The 20,269-nt window shown below is 49.8% G+C and overlaps 2 protein-coding genes across 2 annotated transcripts in view; one reads left to right on the top strand and one right to left on the bottom strand.

Moving 5' to 3' along the window:
- The first annotated feature begins 249 nt into the window (after positions 1–249).
- ddx11 (DEAD/H (Asp-Glu-Ala-Asp/His) box helicase 11) lies at positions 250–15,032 on the top strand. The gene is made up of 28 exons (XM_056599021.1): positions 250–371; positions 637–795; positions 959–1,180; positions 1,290–1,376; positions 1,803–1,942; positions 2,044–2,101; positions 2,318–2,425; positions 3,401–3,488; positions 4,744–4,946; positions 5,559–5,633; positions 5,849–5,926; positions 6,019–6,065; positions 6,259–6,338; positions 6,428–6,469; positions 6,568–6,635; positions 6,745–6,783; positions 6,992–7,196; positions 9,331–9,465; positions 9,763–9,875; positions 10,082–10,154; positions 10,600–10,703; positions 11,731–11,880; positions 12,226–12,294; positions 12,622–12,722; positions 12,855–12,939; positions 13,752–13,827; positions 13,922–14,076; positions 14,660–15,032. The coding sequence occupies exons 2-28, from the start codon at positions 667–669 to the stop codon at positions 14,693–14,695; spliced, it is 2,766 nt and encodes a 921-aa protein (XP_056454996.1). The 5' UTR covers positions 250–371; positions 637–666; the 3' UTR covers positions 14,696–15,032.
- wash1 (WAS protein family homolog 1) overlaps positions 14,926–20,269 on the bottom strand; it is a 9,747-nt gene continuing 4,403 nt past the window's right edge. Inside the window, exons 6-11 of the mRNA XM_056599022.1 lie at positions 19,243–19,378; positions 17,783–17,984; positions 17,480–17,668; positions 17,024–17,176; positions 15,653–15,721; positions 14,926–15,546 (exon numbers count right to left, since the gene is read on the bottom strand). Of these exons, the coding sequence (XP_056454997.1) occupies positions 15,401–15,546; positions 15,653–15,721; positions 17,024–17,176; positions 17,480–17,668; positions 17,783–17,984; positions 19,243–19,378 (895 nt within the window). The 3' untranslated portion in view covers positions 14,926–15,400. The remainder of the gene's footprint in view (positions 15,547–15,652; positions 15,722–17,023; positions 17,177–17,479; positions 17,669–17,782; positions 17,985–19,242; positions 19,379–20,269) is intronic.

Here is a 20,269-nt window from a genome sequence, read left to right on the forward strand (position 1 = left end):
AGGGCGGTGCACGTACTGTGACCCACTGCATGCATGAAATAGTTAAATGAAAAGAACATCCGTGATGGTTTGAATGTATTGATTTTAATCATCTAATCAGGCGTTTTGTATAATAGGTTCAGTTTTTTTAGGCCAAATGGGTCCCAAAGGAATATGCCCCGCTTACTGGGCGACTCCTTAAAATTAAACGCGCACCCTATGAATTACCTCCCTTGCCATTGGTCAGATTCTATGTCCCTTGGAGTATGTTGGCGCGTTTATTGAAAGACTCATGTTGTCATATACTATATTGTACCCGAGTGAATGTATAGGTGGAGAGGTATATTTCCAAATAATCCTTATCGTCAATAGTTTAGAGAACTTGACAACAGGTACGGTATGATTCTGGACTTCACTAGATGAATAGATAAACCTCGTTTTTAGTACCCGATACTTGTATGGTCGATTTATGTCTATGATCAGATTAGCTGCTTGCATTTCATGTTTTTTTGCCGTATATATGTATGGTAATAAACAACACTATTGTTGTAATTTGGCTAGTTTTGGAAGCTAAGGAGATTTTGATGCCATTTACTTGTGATGACCTGCCATTTGAATAGCTAGATGACCTCACCCTTTTCTATGTGTGTCATCCAGGAGCACACCTCTCGTTGTACAGGTACTAGCATGGCCAACGAGATCCCCGAATTTCCATTTCCTTACCAGCCCTACCCCATTCAGGAGCAGTTCATGAAAGCTTTGTATGGCGCGTTGGAGGACAGCAAAGTTGGCATCTTTGAGAGTCCCACGGGAACGGTACGCTATGTCTGATGAAAGTGAGATATCGTTTTAGATAGACGAAGAGGAGCAACCAACATTAACCCGATTACAATGCCACCACGCATTCTCTCTCTCTCTCTCTCTCTCTCTCTCTCTCTCTCTCTCTCTCTCTCTCTCTCTCTCTCTCTCTCTCTCTTAGGGCAAATCTCTCAGCCTGATCTGTGGAGCCCTTACTTGGCTAAAGGACTTTGAAGAAAGGAAGAGACAGGAGACAGCTGATCTCCTGCAGGAGGGAGAAGCGGTACTTTCTGCTCCCACCACCTCCTCCTCTGCCTCTTCTCAAAACTCCTCAGCAGACCCCGACTGGATCACTGACTTTGTTCAGAAGAAATCAGAGCGTGAACTCGTTTCCAAGATAAAGGTGAGGTTGGGTGTAGCTGATTGAATCTGTCTAATATGTTTGACGTGTTATCAGATAAACTGTCGCTTAATGGGAGCATTTGGGGAATTGTTGTTCTGTGACTATTTAGGAGGACGAGATTAAACGGAAGAAGCGCGAGGAACGGCTAGAAATGATAAGACACAACGCTCAGCTAAAATATGCATTCAAAAGAAAGGTAAGCGACTCTGCTGTCTAATGCCATCCTAGGAAACTGATAGTCAAGAATTCTGCTGGCCTGTAAGTGTATTGTATGTTATATTTGTTAAATTTCTGTATCAAAACACACATTTACACAAACTAATTTACATTTGAGTCAAAGTCACTTGCATTTGAGCCTGAATACATTCGGTGCACCCGAACAAAATAAATATAATAAATCCAAACATTCTCTAAAAACACAAGGGCGATTTCAAATAAGTTGATTTGTGCACAAAACACATGTTTAGGAACACATGCACCTTTCATGCAACAAAAACCGTGTGTGTGTGTGTGTGTGTGTGTGTGTGTGTGTGTGTGTGTGTGTGTGTGTGTGTGTGTGTGTGTGTGTGTGTGTGTGTGTGTGTGTGTGTGTGTGTGTGTGTGTGTGTGTGCCCATGAACAGAGCAGTGAGGAGGACGAGACGCTGAAGCTGCTGCAGCTCAGTAAAGGCGGCGAGGAAGAGGAGGCTTTGGGAGACGCGGAGGAAGAGGAGCTCATTGTGGCCGAGTACGAGAGTGATGAAGACTCCAAGACCAAGAGCAAGTACGTACACGCCCCCTCCCTCCTCACTCCCTAACAACAGACCGCTGGGAGGGCAAAGAAGGAAAGAATGTAAAGAATTCCCTTTCCCATTCCCAACACAGATTCTGTGGCGGTGGTGACGATGAAGATGATGACTTGGTGGAAGAACATGTGACGAAGGTGTGTGTGTGTGTGTGTGTGTGTGTGTGTGTGTGTGTGTGTGTGTGTGTGTGTGTGTGTGTGTGTGTGTGTGTGTGTGTGTGTGTGTGTGTGTGTGTGTGTGTGTGTGTGTGTGTGTGTGTGTGTGTGCGCGTCACACTGAGCTCGAATCCAGTCATGTGTTTGTGTTGTGTATGAATGTTGTGTAACACCCGAGCGTGTTCTGCTGCCTGTCAGATTTACTACTGCAGTCGGACCCACTCCCAGCTGGCCCAGTTTGTGCACGAGGTGCAGAAGAGCGCGTTCTGCCAGGACCTCCGCGTCGTAACCCTCGGCTCACGGCAGGTAAACAGCATAACACTCCTGCACACACACGGACACATGAGAAGAAGGGTGGTGCATCGGTAGAAGGGTGTTGTCTTATCGTCCTCAGAGAGGACATCCATTCACACAGACAACATTCAAACACAGTAGATAGAGACCGTACACTAGGCATAATAATATAATGCACAACCCAAGACTGAGTACATGCAGACACATAAAAAAATAAAAGGGTTTCTGGTTGCTGACAAGAGGGTTTGATTATTGAGTGCAAGGATGGCAGAAGGAACCTACAGGAAGGCACATGCACGCCACACATGCACATATGCCCACACACACACACTCACTCACTCACTGACATACATACAACCCAATGATGATGAAAAGGGCTGCAGATAACGATTATTTTCATAGTTGACTAATAAATATATTGTATGAATAAGAATAAGTCATGGTTAATTCAAGTTTATTTGTAGAGCCCCAAATTACACAGGTCCACATTGCATGATAACACTAAGCCTGCTTAAGTGCAAGAACCCCCCCCCCCCCCCGCCCAGAGGAAAGAGACCGTGAGAAGGAACAGGAAGAGGGATCCCTCAATTCAGGGTTGTCTAGACAAAACGAAGCACGAATTAAGGATGTGTCAAATGAAGTTATCAGAGAGTTTTGGATGAGTTTTAGATTCCACCCATGACCGTAGGCTAGTCTGCTATCAAAGTAAATGCACAGTGACGCTGTATCTAACTCATTAGCGAATGGGAAATTCTACACAATTTCCATTAGCTTATGGTGCTAGTCCAGCAGAAGAGGTGGTTGGTCAGTAACTGTTGAGATAACTAGGTAGCTAGTAACTGATAACTAGGGCATCATCATCTTCACCAGTCATGGTGTTGGCATGCAGAACTGCAGCCATTCTCTGCCTGACAGTCCGGTGCCAGTTAAGGCTATGGGGGTCTGACTCCTTGATCCAGGGCTAACATTATGGTCTGTTTCCTGTAGAATCTTTGCATTAACGAGGATGTGCGTCGCCTGGGCAGCCTCCAACGCATCAACGACCGCTGCATGGAGATGCAGAAGAACAAACATGGTGAAGAGAGACCGAATGACACTGTGCCGTTCCCCAGACACCTCATCGTGTTATGCACTGTGCATGCTCGGCAGTCCCTGAAACTCTAACATTCAGTCTTGTTTAGCATTCAGGGGGAACCCTCCTTAGGTGATCATACAGACGCTCACACCTTCTTTACCATATATAGTAGACGCGTCTGCATTCATGAAACCTCATTATGTTCGAATGTATTCATCCATTGTTAGGCTGAACAGCAGGAACCTTTCTTCTCTTATCTACTAAGGTGTAAGACAGGAAGTTGGTGACCCATTGGTATTATGAGGGTCCCTTGGGACACAGAGGAATAGTTACTTAGATGTTACATTTTCCTATTCAACCGTGGTTCTTCAATTTAATTGGAACCATGAGAATGTTTCATCTTAGTCTAATTTTGACCTTGTTCTGACCGCATTAGGGTTTGGGCCCCGTCCACACGGGCGAAAAATATCTTCTCCCCACCGTTTTCCTTTGATGCGTTTCAGGAATATCTCCGTAAAGACGGACTCATTGCGAAAACGCATCGAGCTGTAGAAACGCTGTAGTACATAATATTCAAGGCGCTGGTTCTCCACGAAAAAGGAGCGCATCAAGCCTGTGTCTATCCAGCCTGCGCGCTGTGTACAAACATTCAGACGAGGAGGAGAGAGCAGTTGCTAAACCTTTTGGATTGAGCAGAAATACTTTTTAATGTACAGTTAGTAAAAAATTTTACCAAGGGTCTGCATTTTTTATAATATTCAACGCAACTCTGACGTCGCCCAGCTGGTGCGGGGCGACTACGTCATCGTTTGCGTTTCAGGCGTCCACACGAATCCTAACATGAATACGCATAGGTCAGTTTTTATCTTATCCACCCTGGGACCCGGTTTCAGAAAAGCGCCCCAAACGCACAAGACGTATGCGTTTTCACCCAGAAATGTGTTCAAATTACGGCATTTAGGAGACACTTTTATCCAAAGCGACGTACATGGGTTAATACACACATTGACTCACCGACGGCAGAGTCAACCATGCAAGGCGACAGCCGGCTGGTCAGGAGCAGTCAGGGTGAGGTGTCTTGCTCAGGGACACATCAACACTCAGCTAGGAGGAGCTGGGGATCGAACTAGCAACCTTTCGGTTACAAGACAACTGCTCTACCTCCTGAGCTAGGCCGATCCGTGTGGACGGGGGCCTAGTTCACCTGTTTTAAACGATGCACCTGTTTCTGATTGGATTGACTTTCCTCCTGCAGAGAAGCCGCCGCAGGAGGAAGGGGCCAAGCGCAAGCGGGGTCCGGCCAAGGCCGTGTGCCCGTTCGCGGGCGCCACGGCGCTGCAGACCCTCCTCGACGAGGTGCTGGGCGCCGTTAGCGACATCGAGCAGCTTGTCACCCTGGGCCGGAAGACCCACGCCTGTCCGTACTACGCCACGCGCCTCGCCGTCCCCCCGTCCCAGGTGAGCCCCGGCACGGCTCGCTGATTGGTGGTCAGTGTTGACGTCCTGATTGGACGAGGAGTCCAAGTGGTTTACATTTGCGGAAGGAGCACTGAGTTTAAGACACACTTTTTTTTTTTTCTTTCTTTCTTCGTGGTGTTTATCTTATTTCTTTCAATAGATTGAGTAACCCATTTCTCTGACGCCTCTCACATTAAAGGGGACATATCATACCACCAGGTGTGAGTGTGTGATTAGCCGTTACAAGCCGTTTTCACAATGTGCAGCATTGTGACGTCACTGGCGGGCGTGTCCATCTAGATGTGTGACGGTTAGATGAGCAACGTTTGCTACGGTCCACTGGGTAGGCTGGTAGACCGATCTATCCAGCACACATCTAGGTGGACACGCCCACCTGTGATGTCAGAAGGGGCACATTTTCAAACCTGCTTGTAACGGCTAATCACACTCGCACCTGGTGGTATGATATGTCCTCTTTAATATAGTCTAAGAGGAACGTTTCTTAAAAGTATAAAATATTTGTATAAATGTAAAATAAATAAATAATTGTACGAAGTGAATGAGTGGAGTGATTCTCACGGGTCACTCTGTGGTCGGTCTGGGCGGGGCCAGCTCGTGGTGCTGCCCTATCAGATGGTCCTTCACGCTGCCACCAGGAGAGCCTCTGGGATCCAGCTCAAGGGACAGGTGGGACAAGAGTATCTTCTAATGGATTTACGTATACAAATAACCATGGATCTAAATGGATAATCCCTACTCCCTTCCACTATTTACATCATTATGATAACATCCCAATGTTAACAGTGGCTCCAGTGAGGCTGATGGCTAATATTATTATAGTACGTCCTATTGTAAGGCTTTTGTTCAACCGAAACCACCTTCTATTTGCATGTTGAATCCAGATCCTAATCATAGATGAAGCCCACAACCTCAGCGACACCCTCTCCTGTATACACAGTGTAGAGCTCACAGGGGCCCAGGTACTCACACGCTCTCTCTCTCACATGATTGGCATGTTTGCATTAAGTTAGAATATTACACTAACTAATTTCCCTTTTTTTTTTTTTTTCAGTTTTGTCGCGCCTTCTCCCAGCTCAGGCAGTACTCTGAGCGCTATAAGTGAGACACACACACACACACACACACACACACACACACACACACACACACACACACACACACACACACACACACACACACACACACACACACACACACACACACACACACACACACACACACACGCGCGCACACTGCAGTACTATTCAGTGTGAATGTCCTGCTGAGTCTTGACCTGCTGAATGGATTTCAGGAGCCGATTAAAGGCCAAGAACCTGATGTACATCAGGCAGATTCTGTTTGTTCTTGAAGGGCTGGTTCAGGTGCTCGGAGGTGAGTCGTTTTGTTGTTGTTGTTGTTGTTGTTGTTGATGTTTTTTGGCTATGGCGCTTGCTGAATGTTTCTTGCTGGATGCCTTGCAGGTAAGGTGGGTCAGAACCCCCAGAGCCAGACCACCCAGCCAGGTGAGCCGGCCGCCTCCCCCCTGGGCCTCTCAGCCAATCACACCCCTGCACGGTTTGGATATCTCCCCGGTAACTAACGACATGATCCCTCTCACCAGGAACGCAACTGCTGACCATTAACGACTTCCTGTTCAAGGCCCAGATAGACAACATCAACCTGTTCAAGGTACCCTCTTATTCCATTCATTAAGTAATACCTTGTTTATTATGGCCATATATATCAGGTCAACTTGGGCTTTATGTGGGTCTAAAATTTGATTTTCTTTTCAATAAAGTTGCAGAGGTACTTCGAGAAGAGCATGATCTGCAGAAAAGTAAGTCCAAAGCATCTCCTTGTGTGCATTTCCTTTTTTTGGCACACACACACACACACACACACACACACACACACACACACACACACACACACACACACACACACACACACACACACACACACACACACACACACACACACACACACACACACACACACCACAGTGATCTAAGAGGCTGCTATTGAGTGCCCCCGTCCTCCCACAGCTCTGTGGCTTCGTGGAGAAGTACGCCGGCTCCGGGGTGACGCCCCACCCCCAGACGCCCCACCCCCAGACGCCCCGCCCCCAGACGCCCCGCCCCCAGACGCCCCACCCCCAGACGCCCGGCGGCCTAAACAAGGAGAACCGCCGCACCGAGGGTCTCAGCCGCTACCTCCAGGCGCTGCAGCAGGGCCCCCCGGCCCCATCGGGTCAGTGTGGTGCGGGGGTCACCCACACAGCGCCCCGTGGCCCCATCGGGTCAGTGTGGTGCGGGGGTCACCCACACAGCGTGGCCCCATCGGGTCAGTGCGGGGGTCACCCACACAGCGCCCCGTGGCCCCATCGGGTCAGTGTGGTGCGGGGGTCACCCACACAGCGCCCCGTGGCCCCATCGGGTCAGTACGGTGCGGGGGTCACCCACACAGCGCCCCGTGGCCCCATCGGGTCAGTGCGGTGCGGGGGTCACCCACACAGCGCCCCGGCGCCCCATCGGGTCAGTGCGGTGCGGGGGTCACCCACACAGCGCCCCGGCGCCCCATCGGGTCAGTGTGGTGCGGGGGTCACCCACACAGCGCCCCCTGGCCCCATCGGGTCAGTACGGTGCGGGGGTCACCCACACAGCGCCCCGTGGCCCCATCGGGTCAGTGCGGTGCGGGGGTCACCCACACAGCGCCCCGTGGCCCCATCGGGTCAGTGTGGTGCGGGGGTCACCCACACAGCGCCCCGTGGCCCCATCGGGTCAGTACGGTGCGGGGGTCACCCACACAGCGCCCCGTGGCCCCATCGGGTCAGTACGGTGCGGGGGTCACCCACACAGCGCCCCGTGGCCCCATCGGGTCAGTGCGGTGCGGGGGTCACCCACACAGCGCCCCGTGGCCCCATCGGGTCAGTGCGGTGCGGGGGTCCCCCACACAGCGCCCGCGGGCCCCAGGCCGCCCGCTAGCCCTGCATGAGGCGCCCGCAGGCCGGCTCTAGACATTGCACAACTCATCCTGGAACAACTCTTTCACACCTTTTTTAAGTCATTGTTGATAATTATTGTGAGAAATCATTAACATGATCAGTGTCTTCAAATATAGATGAGCATCATTAATCATTAATAACAATATATAACTAAAGGAAAACTGAGCAAATTTATTGTTTCGGAAGAGTATCAAACTGGGTGCCCTTCGTATGACTCAGTACCTAATGAAGTAGCTCTCAGGTTCAAAAAGGTTGGTGACCCCTGATACTATGGTAGTACATCAGTATCTAGTCTAGGGCAGGCTGACCCACATCGGGTCAGTGTGGTAGTACATCAGTATCTAGTCTAGGGCAGGCTGAACCACATCGGGTCAGTGTGGTAGTACATCAGTATCTACTCTAGGGCAGGCTGACCCACATCGGGTCAGTGTGGTAGTACATCAGTATCTAGTCTAGGGCAGGCTGAACCACATCGGGTCAGTGTGGTAGTACATCAGTATCTGGTCTAGGGCAGGCTGAACCACATCGGGTCAGTGTGGTAGTACATCAGTATCTAGTCTAGGGCAGGCTGAACCACATCGGGTCAGTGTGGTAGTACATCAGTGTCTAGTCTAGGGCAGGCTTAGCCTGGCTCCGCCCGCCTACGTACTTCCGCTAAAATGTTCATTTCCCTTCAGTACTAGGTCTGGATCTGTGGTATATTCGCCGGATTTCTGCGGCCAATTTTTAGGCTGTCCAATCAGCAAACCGAGGGAGTGGCTGAGAACAACGACGTTGAGGTCGTGCGCTAGTTTAGAGTGGTAGTCAAACGTTAGCGATTGGTTAAGGCAGATCCTGAGTGGCACCGGGCCGATGCAATAGTTTTAAACTGCGACAGACACCCGCATTCAAGTGAGTTAACGTTTGTCAATGGAGAGTGGCCAGACTCTCTGTGAGCAAATGGAATGAAGAACGAGAGTCTGGTAGGACCGGGCTAGGCCACATCACAGAATTTAGTTCCGTTTTTTTAATAAGAAGCATGAAGTGATTTTGTCACTTCATGATTTTGAAATAACCTCATTTCGATTCACTACAGGGAACTGACTGTAGCCTTCATAACATTTTCTATTATTATTATGCGTGAAAAGGAGGTAATAGGCTTTTTGGCTAATTTAATTCGCTCTACCTTTTTAATAATAATAATAATACATTTCATTTAGAGGCGCCTTTCAAGACACCCAAGGTCAAGGGTTAGTCACTTAACCCTAAGTATTGTCCTTGTCTTTACCTTGACATTTTGAATAAGTGTTATGTTTTTGTTTTGTAGCAGTTATCACAGTTGTCAGAGCCAAGGGCATGTAGCTCTGTGAAAAATAATGCATGTGGTATTTGTTGCTGCAGTACCCACGGGCGACCAGCAGGGTCCAGCAGAGGCAGAGCGTGTGCTGGCCACCTCTCCCATGATGCAGGTGGAGGGCTTCCTCATGGCTCTCACCAACAGCAACAAGGATGGAAGGGTGGTGGTCCACAGACAAGGTGCCCATGTGGGGGGTTGGTTCAGTCGGCTCATCACTGTAATACTGAGGCTAAGATCGTATGTGGAGGCGCAAGTAAAACCTGAGAGTTGGTGATGAAGTACCAAAAACCCTGACAAATGAAAAAGTGAAATGCATGCAGAATGGTATAAAGGTGATTGTGATTGTGAATCTGTGCATACTTAAAATGAGTAGGCCAATTAACAAAATGAGGTGTTAAGTTAAATCCATCCTCCCAAGGTATATTTTTCACGCATTTGTTTAAATGTTTTCTATAATTGTTTCTTGGCATGTCCAGGAACGCTGTCGGAGAGCTCGGTCAAGTTCCTGCTTCTGAATCCAGCGGTCCACTTCGCCCAGGTGCTAACAGAGTGTCGCGCTGTCATCATAGCTGGAGGAACCATGCAGCCCGTAAGGTCCCCCCTCCTCCTCCTCCTCCTCCTCCTCCTCCTCCTCCTCCTCCTCCTCCTCCTCTTCCTCCCTAAATAACACTGTCTCAGTCAATGAGCATTGTCCCTTCTTCCTCCTCCTCCTCCTCCTCTTCCTCCCTAAACATCACTGTCAGTCAATGATCGGCGTTCCTTCTCCCCCTCTCCCCCCTTCGGGACGGCTGGCAGGTGTCTGACTTCAAGCAGGAGCTGCTGTTCTCTGCGGGGGTGGCGCCGGAGCGCATCACAGAGTTCTCCTGCGGTGAGCACCCTCTCATCTCAGGCCGAGACATCGCCTTCTTTTAGGTTCTACATTTGTCTTCGTTTATGTTTTATGTATGTGTGCAGAGGAGTCGGCGTCGGAGTTTAATTATCGTGCTTCTGTTCTGTGACAGGGTGCAAACCAGAGCAGGATATTGGAGCCGGGAATAAATCTAGGAGGGTGCATGTGTATCGATGCTTCAGCGGTTGATGGGTGTACTCGGAAGGTTGTGTCAATCAATCAATACTTAGATGGAATGAATGTGAAAAAGACAGGATATCAGGGGAGGAATAAACCTTAGGAGAGTGTATAGGTATTGATCCTTCCTCGGTTGATGTGCGTACCCGGCAGTGTCAATCAATCAGGTATTATTTTGAGAGACCAGTGGAGTCCGGTCCTCCGTGTCCGTAATGTGTCCTGCTCTGTTGTCTCCTTCGGCCTGCAGGCCACGTCATCCCCCCCGGGAACATCCTGCCTCTGGTGATGAGCAGCGGGCCATCGGGACAGGAGCTGGAGTTCACCTTCCAGAACAGAGACACCCCCCGCATGGTAACGCTCACACAGCGCTCAGAACGCACCGCCGCAGCTAGAATACTAGAGCCTAACCCCACCAAACCCTGACAGTAACCTCACCAAACCCTGACTAACCTCACCAAACCCAGACCCTAACCCCACCAAACCCTGACGGTTACCCCACTAAACCATGACGGTAACCTCACTAAACCCTGATCCTAACCCCACCAAACCCTGACCCTAAACCCACCAAACCCTGAAGGTTACCCCACTAAACCCTGAAGGTAACCCCACTAAACCCTGACCCTAACCCCACCAAACCCTGACAGTAACCTCACCAAACCCTGAAGGTTACCCCACTAAACCCTGAAGGTAACCCCACCAAACCCTGACCCTAAACCCACCAAATCCTGACAGTAACCTCACCAAACCCTGAAGGTTACCCCATTAAACCCTGAAGGTAACCCCACCAAACCCTGACCCTAAACCCACCAAATCCTGACAGTAACCTCACCAAACCCTGAAGGTTACCCCACTAAACCCTGACCCTAAACCCACCAAACCCTGACAGTAACCTCACTAAACCCTGACGGTAACCCCACTAAACCCGGAGCCCTAAGACCACCAAACCCTGACCCTAACCCCACTAAACCTGGACCCTACCCTCACCAAACCCTGAAGGTAACCTCACCAAACCCTGACAGTAACCTGACCAAACCCTGAAGGTAACCTCACCAAACCCTAACCTCACCAAACCCTGACGGTAACCTCACCAAACCCTGACGGTAACCTGACCAAACCCTGAAGGTAACCCCACCAAACCCTGAAGGTAACCTCACCAAACCCTGACCCTAAACCCACCAAACCCGGACCGTAACCCCACTAAACCCTGACGGTAACCCCACCAAACCCTGACCCTAAACCCACCAAACCCGGACCGTAACCCCACTAAACCCTGACATTATTGTTGACAATTTGAAAAAGAAAGTCTGCATAGTTGCTCCCAAATGCGTCTCTTCTTCTCCTCCCAAATGAAAGCTCTTTGCTTGTGGCCTGTCGACAGATGGACGAGACAGGCCGGGTGCTCTTCAACCTGTGCACCGTGGTTCCAGGTGGCGTGGTCTGCTTCTTCCCCTCGTATGAGTACTCCCGGAGGACGCTCGCCCACTGGGACTCCAGCGGAGCCCTGGCACGTCTGGCTGCCAAGAAGAAGGTGTGTGGAATGATGGGCTCTGTCGTGCACGTCCTTTGGCCCAGAAGACCGAATGACCTGCGCAGGGATTTGTCTATTCTGAGGTCTGTGAGGCTGTAGGCAGGGGTATGCTGATATGTTTATTCGAGTACAATTTATGATGTTTGGTCACAGAGGAGGCGTTGGAAATGTGCTTTCAAACCCATAATAGCTTTTTGTCTGGATAGATAGGAAAATAATTCATTTTGGGTGCATCATTTTCATTTGCAAAATAAAATTGAATTGCAGCACATTGACGGGGCTTGTGTGCTATGAGTGTTGCCAATTGTACCGATTTAAGAAACAATAAAAACCATCTCTTTTCAGATTTTCCAGGAGCCCAAGAAGGCAAACCAGGTGGAGCAAGTTCTGGGGGAATTCTCCCGCTGCATTCAGGTACACACACACACACACACACACACACACACACACACACACACACACACACACACACACACACACACACACACACACACACACACACACACACACACACACTCTCTCTTTCACCCCCCTCTCTGTCCCTCTCTTTATATCTCTGTGTCTCTCTCTCTTCCACCCTCCTGTATATTGTCCTTTTATATTTTAGATGTAATGTCAGAGGTCCTTACCCGCCTCACCTTTTTCGTGTGTGTGTGTGTGTGTGTGTGTGTGTGTGTGTGTGTGTGTGTGTGTGTGTGTGTGTGTGTGTGTGTGTGTGTGTGTGTGTGTGTGTGTGTGTAGCGCTGCGCCGCGGACGGTGGGGCACTCACGGGAGCGCTGCTGTTCTCCGTCGTCGGAGGGAAGATGAGCGAGGGCATCAACTTCTCTGATGACCTGGGCAGGTAGGTGTGTGTGTGTGTGTGTGTGTGTGTGTGTGTGTGTGTGTGTGTGTGTGTGTGTGTGTGTGTGTGTGTGTGTGTGTTTGTGTGTACAGTAACAGCTGGACTGTGCTGCTGTTCTCCGTGTCCTGACAGGTGTGTGGTGATGGTGGGAATGCCGTATCCCAACATCAAGTCTCCAGAGCTTCAGGAGAAGATGGCTTACCTGGACAAGCATCTGGTAGACCCCCCCCCCCCCCCTTCGTCTGAAGTCTCAATTGTCTGGGCCCAGTTTTTAAAACAATTTCATCTGGATCAAATTGATCCGGATTTGAGAATCCCATGTTTTGCTCTCCAGGATCACCTGATCCATCTTAGTTTATGCCAAATTTCAGGATAACCAACTGAATCCACTCTTCCGATGGGATCAGGATAATCCTGTTTTTTGGATCAAATAGATCCCAAACCGAGTTCAAAGTTTTGAAAAACCCAAAGGGCAGGTTTGATCCAGATCAAAAGTAAAATCGGATTACATGATCTGATCATATTTCGGAATCCCTCTTCTTTGAAAAACCCTTTTCCAAGATTTGTTCCAATCCGTGACCCAAAATCCCAGTGGATTAGTTTTGAAAACCTTGGCCCTGGAGATGCATACACCATGTGTGAATATTAGATCAGGATTTGGTGGTTCCATTGTGGCACATAAAGACGTGTTGCCCTGTAGAGCTGACGACCCTCAGTGGTTCCATGTGTGTCTGTCCACTCAGTCATACCCATGGCCGTAAACAGCTTAAATAAACAATGGATAATGGACAAATTAACCCTGACGTCACTTTACACATATCCACAGCTTTTATCTTGTTTATTTTTACAGTTTTTAATATTTATACTTGTTTTAAGATCTACACACACTATGTGTGCTCTCAGAAATCAATGTTGTACGACTGCCTATCAGCACATTGTCCGGTTTGTTTGTCGAGCCACGTCAAAGATGATTTACTGTTACGACCGACGATTACGCTTTCTGAATCTGAATCCCCGTCCCCCTATCAGCCCCACGCGGCGGGCCGGAGCCCGGGCCAGGCCCTGATAGAGAACCTCTGCATGAGGGCCGTCAACCAGTCCATCGGTGAGCACCACGTCTCCACCAGAACCATCGCCGTGGTCCCAGGCCGGCAGTAGGTGGCGCTGACGTGTTTCCCCTCCGATCTGTCTCTTTAAAGGACGAGCGATCCGTCACCGTGGCGACTACTCGTCCATCGTGCTCTGCGACAGGAGATACTCTCGGCCCGCCACCGTCGCCAAACTCCCCGAGTGGATCCGGAGCCGGACGCAGGTGCACGCCTCCTTCGGGACGGCGTTCGCTGCCCTGCGGAAGGTGAGCGACCAACGCCCTCGTTGATCTTATGGGGTGATCCCGACTCTTCGGACGCCAGCCTTCCGAGTTGCACCTGTGACGTGTTTTTTTCCAGTCTCGGAGCTCTTATAGCATTCCCATTCGTCTTTGTGATTGTGTCATGAAATTGGCTAGTCGTTGTTTATTGTTAGCTACATTAGCCTCTTTAGCAAACCAGCTCAAAATCAAACACAACTTTACATTGTATTGCACACACAGCAAGACCGTGCAATGCATAAATTGGTGACCGGAATAAAGTAGTCAAGTGTGTAAGAGCCTTTAAAATCAACATTAAAATGACCAACGTGGTACAAATACACAGAAAATAAATCTTACAGGCGCAGGCATTTTTGTTGAGAGCGTCATCACTGACCTACCGACCAAAAGGGGGCGTGCCTCTGGGAAAATGCCGCAAGAAAGCTGGGAGATTTCCCCACACGCAACTAGGAAGGCTGGTGTCCGAGGCATCTGGAACACACCATTATTCTGATCCCTGTTCAGAAGGGCTGTTCTGACACCTAAACCAAGCCGTCTGCTCATTTGTGTTCTTCCTTTGCTCCTTTAGTTCTTCGTGGAAAAGAAGAAACAGCAGGCTGTGTAGTTTTGGACTCAAGTCAGCCCTCAGACGGCGATATATCGTTCTGTAGGTGTATTGTTATTGTATGCTTTTGTTGTTCTATCTTTTTATAATCTTCTAATTTAATTAAGTTCATGTTTTCGTGCCCATGAGTTGATGTTAACGGCTACTAGTGTATTTAATGGGGCAGGTATGTTATTTTATGCAAAACTGTATAAAGATGAATATGAAATATATATGTCTAATATCAAAAATTACTTCATTACAAAAAATATTTAAAATCACTTTATTCAATGGAAAATGTGTTTTACTGCATATCAATAAATCTCTTTTATGGAAATATACCACTTTTTATACAATTATCTCCATTACACCGTCACTCATCCGTGACTGTGTTTCCATTGCCATGGGATGTAACATAGCACTGTTAAGTTTCACCGTTCACCATCACAACAATGTACACCGAAATAGGCATCAGAACGAAAAGGCAGGTCATTAATCTCTACTCCCCCCGAGACCACAACTCTATCTACATCTACCGGCGGATCTCTTGTCCGTTACACCGGGAGCTAGTCAGTCAGTGAACGCTGATAGGACGCTGTCCCTCACGGCTACGCCTCCCAGTCCTCATCCTCCTCTGGGATTGGCTGGTGGACGCTGTCCATCACGGCTACGCCTCCCAGCCCTCATCCTCCTCTGGGATTGGCTGGTGGACGCTGTCCATCACGGCTACGCCTCCCAGTCCTCATCGTCCTCTTGGATTGGCTGAGGGGCGGGAAGTGGGGGTATGACATCAGACATTCGAGCGAATGCCCCGCCGGTGCCGAGCGATGAATTGACCGCCTCTCCGCCGGCCGGACCCTTACCGGATATACCTGTGGGGGGGGGGGGAGAATGTGTTTCTTCTTCACAGCTGGTCCACACACACACAAACACACACCGTTCTTACTGGCCGGTTTATTACCCCAAGGAGACGCTCACCTTTCCTGCGCATGGACAGCTTGTTGAAGAGATCAGACATGAAGTCTCCTCCACCGGCTGCTGCTCCTACTGAGTCACACACACACACGCACGCACGCACGCACACACACACAGAGTAGGGATTGTCAGTCTCCTCCTGACCTCCTAGTGTAGCGGGCTGCATAATCACAGCCCGCCTGTAGCCGGCCCCTGGCTGACTCCCCGCACTCAGAAAAGGAATAAATAAGCCAGCCGAAGGTAATGGAAAGAGTACACTGTCAGTAGAAGGTCAGACGGTAAAAACCCAGACTGCCGCCCGACCAGCTCCTTAATGAAGCTGCCATTTGGAGAACAAAGGCCACGGGGCCGTGGCGGGGCCTAGCCCGATGACATCACAACATCGCACGCCGTTTTCCACGGGAGAGTGCGCCCGGGGCTGCCGTTAGCGTTGTCGTTCGGTTTGCGGCGCCCGCTATTTTTTGGCGCGGTGCAAAAGGAGGCGTGGCACGCTAGACGACATTAAAGGTCCCATGGCATGCCACCAGGTGTGAGTGTGATTAGCCGTCACAAGCCGTTTGGAAAATCTGCCCCTTATGACATCACACGTGGGCGTGTCCACCTAGATGTGTGACGGGTAGATGAGCGTCGTTTGCTGCAGTCCACTGGGTAGGCTGGTAGACTGATCTATCCAGCACAGATCTAGGTGGACACGCCCACCTGTGATGTCATAAGGGGACCAATTTTCAAAACGCTTGTAAGGCCCCGTCCACACAGAGCAGATTTTTTGGTGAAAGCGCATAACTCGTAAGTCTTAAGTCCGAAACCGCAAATTTCTGAAACCATGTCCGAGGGTGGTTTCAAATCTATCCGGACCTATGCGGTTTCGTGTTAGGATTCGTGGGGACGCCTGAAACGCAAACGATGACGTCATTGCACCCCAACCAGCTGGGCGACGTCAGAGTTGCCTTGAATTTTTTTATTCATTATTTTATTTGTATTCTTTTTGCAGCTTTGAATAAAGCCCCTTGATACATTAAAAAGTATTTCTGCTCAATTTAAAAGGTTGAATCTCCTCGTGACTTAATGTTTGCATACAGCGCACAGGCTGTAAGCACGCAGGCTCGATGCGCTCCACTTTTTTCCGTGGAGAACCGGCGCCTTGAATATGTACTACAGCGTTTTTCCCCGGCTCGATGCGGTTTCGCAATTAATCCGTCTTTACGGAGATATTCCTGAAATGCATAAAACGAAACCGAAACCGTTTCCGCCCGTTTCGGCTCCGTGTGGACGGGGCCTCAGGCTAACCATGCCCCACCTGGGGGCGTGCCACGGGACCCTTAACGGAAGCAGACGGCGTTCCTGCAGCGGTCCGGTCGGCGCGGCGCCCCTCACCTTGCTCCTGCTCCTTCTGCTTCCTCTTCTCCATCTTGCGGTCTTTGACGTCGCGCAGTGCGGCTTTGCCGATGCCGCCGGCGTTGCGGATGGACTCCAGCAGGTTGGCGCGCCCGCTGGACGGCTGCGCCCCCCCGCTGGGCGCCACCGGCCCTGTGGAGAGAGAGGGGGGGGGGGGGGGAGGGCAGCGATTTGTTTGAGTTGACAAATACAATGTTAGCTTCTTTTTCAGCCATCATCGGCTTGTAATCTTTTAATTCGTTATCTTTGTTTATGTTTTTTGCTTCCGTGTGTCTGGATACTGCACACAGAGCCTGTGTTTGTGTGTGTGTGTGTGTGTGTGTGTGTGTGTGTGTGTGTGTGTGTGTGTGTGTGTGTGTGTGTGTGTGTGTGTGTGTGTGTGTGTGTGTGTGTGTGTGTGTGTGTGTGTGTGTGTGTGTGTGTGAGTGTCGTTACCTGAGCGCGGTGCAGGCTGCGTCGCGGCGCTGGCGCCCGTGAGTGGTGCGGGGGGAGGGGGAGGGGGGGGAGGCGGAGGGGGAGGGAGGAGGGCTACCCCGGGCAGGGTCGGGGGGGCGGGAGCAGAGGAGGGAGGGGGCGGGGGAGGAGGGGGCGGAGGGGGGGGAACCACAGCCTGGAACGGAGCTCCTGAAAGGGAAGAGGAATCTGCATGAGGCCCCAACGGGATCTGTGTGTGTGTGTGTGTGTGTGTGTGTGTGTGTGTGTGTGTGTGTGTGTGTGTGTGTGTGTGTGTGTGTGTACCAGGCTGGACGGTGCCCAGGTCCCCGGAGAAGGAGGGCAGGTCGGGGATGTTGTGTGTGGGGCCGGAGGGGGCGATCCCCGGCCCCAGGTCGGCGCTGTACGACAGGTCGTCCGCGATGCCGGGCAGGTCGGGCAGGTAGGACGGCACGTCGATCTCCGGCACCTGGCCCAGATCCGGAACGTAGAAGTAGCTCTCTGCCGTCTGGCGGGAGATCAAAGGTCACGGACCGTCACAAGTTATTTGGGAAAACTGGGAAAAAGCTTGCTGGAAGGAGACCGGGAGACAGGGATGAACAGGACATTAGGTGCAGTTAGAGGTACGGTCCCACATTGGGGTATTCAAATCAACACCGAATCAGGAACAGCTAGCCCGAGGGTAACGGTGTCAATCATCTCGTTTAAAGCCCTTGTGACTCTTGCCGCTCTATAGGAATAATTATTATTATCAATTAATATAATTAGATTAAAACTTCAAGCTTTGGATTTGGTTCATCTGAATGCAAGGAGATCCTAATTCAGGGAAAATGGTAGCAGAAACATTTAGCGATGGTTTTCCCTTCGGAAATACGGTGCTTCAATTTAATTATGTAGTCTGGCGCTTTGATGAGGGGAGGACGGACTCAAAGCTTTGAGTGTGTCTTGGGAGAAAAGCTGTATTCATCTCAGCTTCTCATCACGTGATACAGCGCAACAATGCCCCCTAGTGACTCAGCTAAATTACACATTTGCAAGGATACCTCACTTTCAAGCACCAGTAACACTTGATTAGAAATGAGGGGGGGGGGGGGGTGAGTGAGGGGGTATGGGCAAGTGGCAGCATGCCTATTTGTTGAAAGTCACCCCTCCCCACTGAGATAGTATATTGTACCACTCAATACACATGTGCCGGCTTGTTTATTGAAACACTACATGCAAATTCTACCCATCGATTTTTGGTGCAGAATTACTAATAAGTGTCTGAATTCCCCCTATTTCCTGCCTTACCTGTTCCCAACATTGTGTACTATATAGTGTTCCCTTTATAAGGATTAAGGAGTGAGGGAACAAGGCTGCTGGTGTTTGTCAGCGTTTTGTCAGTTCCCATTGGGCAGTCCCCTCTTTCCTTGAGCTTCTTGGTGGAAGGCAGCCACCTATTCCATTTACGGTAACGTCATTGAGCAATAAATATCTGGAATGATCCCAGACCACCGGAGCACCTGTCTCTCCAGCTGCTCTCTCTTGGTGATGGAGAGCGGAGTACCTGTCTCTCCAGCTGCTCTCTCTTGGTGATGGAGAGCGGAGTACCTGTCTCTCCAGCTGCTCTCTCTTGGTGATGGAGAGCGGAGTACCTGTCTCTCCAGCTGCTCTCACTTGGTGATGGAGAGCGGAGTACCTGTCTCTCCAGCTGCTCTCTCTTGGTGATGGAGAGCGGAGTACCTGTCTCTCCAGCTGCTCTCTCTTGGTGATGGACAGCGGAGTACCTGTCTCTCCAGCTGCTCTCTCTTGGTGATGGACAGCGGAGCGTCAAACGGCTTCTCCTCTTTCTCCGTCTCCAGGGCGTTGTGGGTCTTCGTCACGGCCCCCGCCAACGGGTCCAGGAGAACATACTTCTTATACCTTTCAGACACACACACACACACACACACACACACACACACGCACACGCACACGCACACACACGAAAATGAGGTTTATACACCATTGGCCAGCCTATTGAAGCATAGGGTTAGTGCATTCTATTATTGTGCTGATTAGTCTTGCAGGTACCCAGCCCCTATGGGCTCATAGGACACTGGAAGAACCATACAAATTATAATAATATAGATCAGTGAGTGAAGATAAAAAGAATAACTTTACCCACGGCACATACAAAATCCTAATGAGGGTCAACACCAAAGCAAAAACCACCTCTTTCCAAAGCAACTTTTAAAACAAAGAAGTCCTTAGGTCAACATGACTAGGACATGGGACATTAGGCCCCGTCCAAACGGGCGAAAACGATCTTTTCCCCACTGTTTTCCTTTGATGCGTTTCAGGAATATCTCCGTAAAGACGGACTCATTGCGAAAACACATCGAGCTGTAGAAACGCTGTAGTACATAATATTCAAGGCGCTGGTTCTCCACGAAAAAGGAGCGCATCAAGCCTGTGTCTATCCAGCCTGCGCGCTGTATACAAACATTCAGCCGAGGAGGAGAGAGCAGTTGTTAAACCTTTTAGATTGAGCAGAAATACTTTTTAATGTACAGTTAGTAATTCAATTTACCAAGGGGCTGTATTTAAAGCTACAAAAATAATAATAATTATTATTATACCACGGTCTGCGGGAATACTCGATTCTGATTGGATGCAGGGTGTGCATTAACTCCTGATATACGGACACCTGGACAAGTAGTTCCGTCAAATTGTCTGTTTACCGTTCTCAATGAATGCACTAGCTGGCGTATCCATAGATGTCTATGGGCGTATCGTCTCTAAAATAGTAGTAACCATAGCAACGGGAAACAA

The sequence above is a fragment of the Gadus chalcogrammus genome, chromosome 9 (assembly GCF_026213295.1).
Source record: "Gadus chalcogrammus isolate NIFS_2021 chromosome 9, NIFS_Gcha_1.0, whole genome shotgun sequence".
NCBI classification, from domain to species: Eukaryota; Metazoa; Chordata; class Actinopteri; order Gadiformes; family Gadidae; genus Gadus; species Gadus chalcogrammus.

Bases quoted from the DNA above. Each gene is read 5' to 3' on its own strand.
- ddx11 (XM_056599021.1), top strand. From the start codon at position 667: ATGGCCAACGAGATCCCCGAATTTCCATTTCCTTACCAGCCCTACCCC. The intron at 7,197-9,330 runs GTCAGTGTGGTG...TTGTTGCTGCAG, and splicing joins GGGCCCCCCGGCCCCATCGG to TACCCACGGGCGACCAGCAG. The intron at 11,881-12,225 runs GTGTGTGGAATG...ATCTCTTTTCAG, and splicing joins GTCTGGCTGCCAAGAAGAAG to ATTTTCCAGGAGCCCAAGAA.